This window comes from Asterias amurensis, chromosome 18, assembly GCF_032118995.1.
Source record: "Asterias amurensis chromosome 18, ASM3211899v1".
In the NCBI taxonomy this organism is placed as follows: domain Eukaryota; kingdom Metazoa; phylum Echinodermata; class Asteroidea; order Forcipulatida; family Asteriidae; genus Asterias; species Asterias amurensis.
This window is the reverse complement of record NC_092665.1, coordinates 4,855,207-4,857,164: the sequence shown is the minus strand read 5'-3', so window position 1 is coordinate 4,857,164 and position 1,958 is coordinate 4,855,207. Positions and strand designations below refer to the sequence as shown.

General features: G+C 40.4%; 1 protein-coding gene across 1 annotated transcript; it reads right to left on the bottom strand.

Moving 5' to 3' along the window:
* Positions 1 to 487: 487 nt before the first annotated feature.
* Positions 488 to 1,300, bottom strand: LOC139951093 (uncharacterized). Its single transcript, XM_071949920.1, has one exon. It carries the CDS (start codon positions 1,298 to 1,300, stop codon positions 488 to 490), a length of 813 nt encoding a protein of 270 aa, XP_071806021.1.
* Between the last annotated feature and the right edge of the window lie 658 nt (positions 1,301 to 1,958).

Sequence of the window (1,958 nt, the reverse complement as noted above, 5' to 3'; positions counted from 1 at the left end):
AGGAATCTGAAGTTACAGTTGTTTTTAAGTACTGTTTAATAAACTGTAAGCTTTTTGTTGCGTAGTTTCATTTTGCATTTTATGGACTCATCATGGTTTCAAGGACTCATCATTGCACCCTCGGACGGAATTACAGGCTGCAGAAATTTCAAACTTTACCGAAAATGTAATAAACTCAAAAAAGGGATGAACTGATATTTATAGCACTGTTTACGTGACAAAAACACGTTGAAAGTTTTTGTCACAATACACGTTTGCAAAATCAAGTGTTCAAATGAAACGCCTTTTCCATACTTATTGTCCTGCAAATAAAAAAACAATTAATAATACAGTAATTTTAATCGATTCATCTAAATACACGTTCGATTTTCCACAATTAAGTCATTATTATTATTAATATATGTTTACAAACTATATAGTTGCATATTAGTTTATTTAAATCGTTGTCTAAAACATTTAAACGTTTCCGTGTGTTTTTATGTTTGATTTAGATTTCGTACAACAGGAATCCAGTAAAAGACGTGTAATGATCAGTGTCACTATATACTTGACCGTAAACAGCTAAGTGAACTTGATCTCCGTAGTGCAGGGGAATCACTGCAATGTTGCTCACTTGATGGTAACCTGCATCGTTTACACGACCTTTTACAATGGTGTTACCGTTCTTCATCAGCTTGACCCATAGGTAAGACCCACTTGATGGTTTCTGGACTGAGAACATCAATACGTATACCCCAGGCACATTACACGTAAACGTGCCGTTATTCAAGTTGAAATCAGTCCCTTCCTCTGAAAACAGTAACTCTTCAAAGGGCAGAGGATCATAGGCGGATGGAGGCCTGAAGTAGGTATTCCTCACTGCAGTGAAGGCGGACCGTCGCGTACTACATTCACCTACTTCACCAGTCTGTCCAGCTGGTCCAGGTTCACCTCTCTCCCCCTTCAAACCATTCATCCCAGGCAGACCTTGAGGTCCTTGTTTCCCTGGTAGACCGACTCCTTGCTCTCCCTTCAGTCCATGTTCCCCTTTAGCGCCTGGCTCACCAACCAGTCCATCTGACCCCTTGTCTCCTTTAACCCCGGGTTGACCTACCTCACCAGGAGAGCCAGCATCACCTCTGGGGCCTACAAGTCCTTGACCATGGTTCCCATTAGATCCAGGGATTCCTGGTATACCGGCTGGGCCCTGACAGCAGGAGTTACACGTCATTCCCGAATCAGGTGAAACTGCAGCTGTATCCAACAAGAACTGAACTTGCATAAAAGCCAAAACAATGGCCACTGCTAACGTAATCTTCATCTGTAAAAATTGTAAGAAAAACAACATTTATAGCAATTGTGTTTTCGTAGCTGGTAGGGTTGATCATTTTTAGTTGATCCTCTCCTTTTATTATGTATTCGCCCGTAAGGTATCAGATTAGATCAAACTGCACATTAGTTGATCAACTGAATAATAGTGTAAGTTTGTTGAACTAATTCGGTAAATGAAAAAACGCAATGTTTTTTTTTTAAACAATTAATGAGAACGTCTTTGGAGTGTTAAAACTGTTTATAAGTGATATTATAAACAGAAGTGTCGTTGCCGATCGGTTTTGACCACCGATGTCAAACTCTGGTGTTTCTGATCAGCAGAGTGTGGGTTCGATTCCCGAGTCGTGACACTTATAACCTCGCCTTTCGCATGGAACGTAAAGCCGTTGGTCACATGTGTTGTGTAACGCATGTTAAATATCCCAGTGCACCTATCGAAAAGAAAAAAAGGGCTCGCCTCGGGCTTCCTGGCTGTGGCTGCTGATGCGCCGTAGCACCTTGTAAACCCTTATAAGGTGCTAAATAATTGGTTCTCAGAATTTATCATTTGAATAACTCTGAAAGTTTGTATATACTCAGCGCCAATTGGGTACCTTGTTGGAAGATACTTCGATGTTATTATTTTTTTTATTATTCGTTGGATTGCC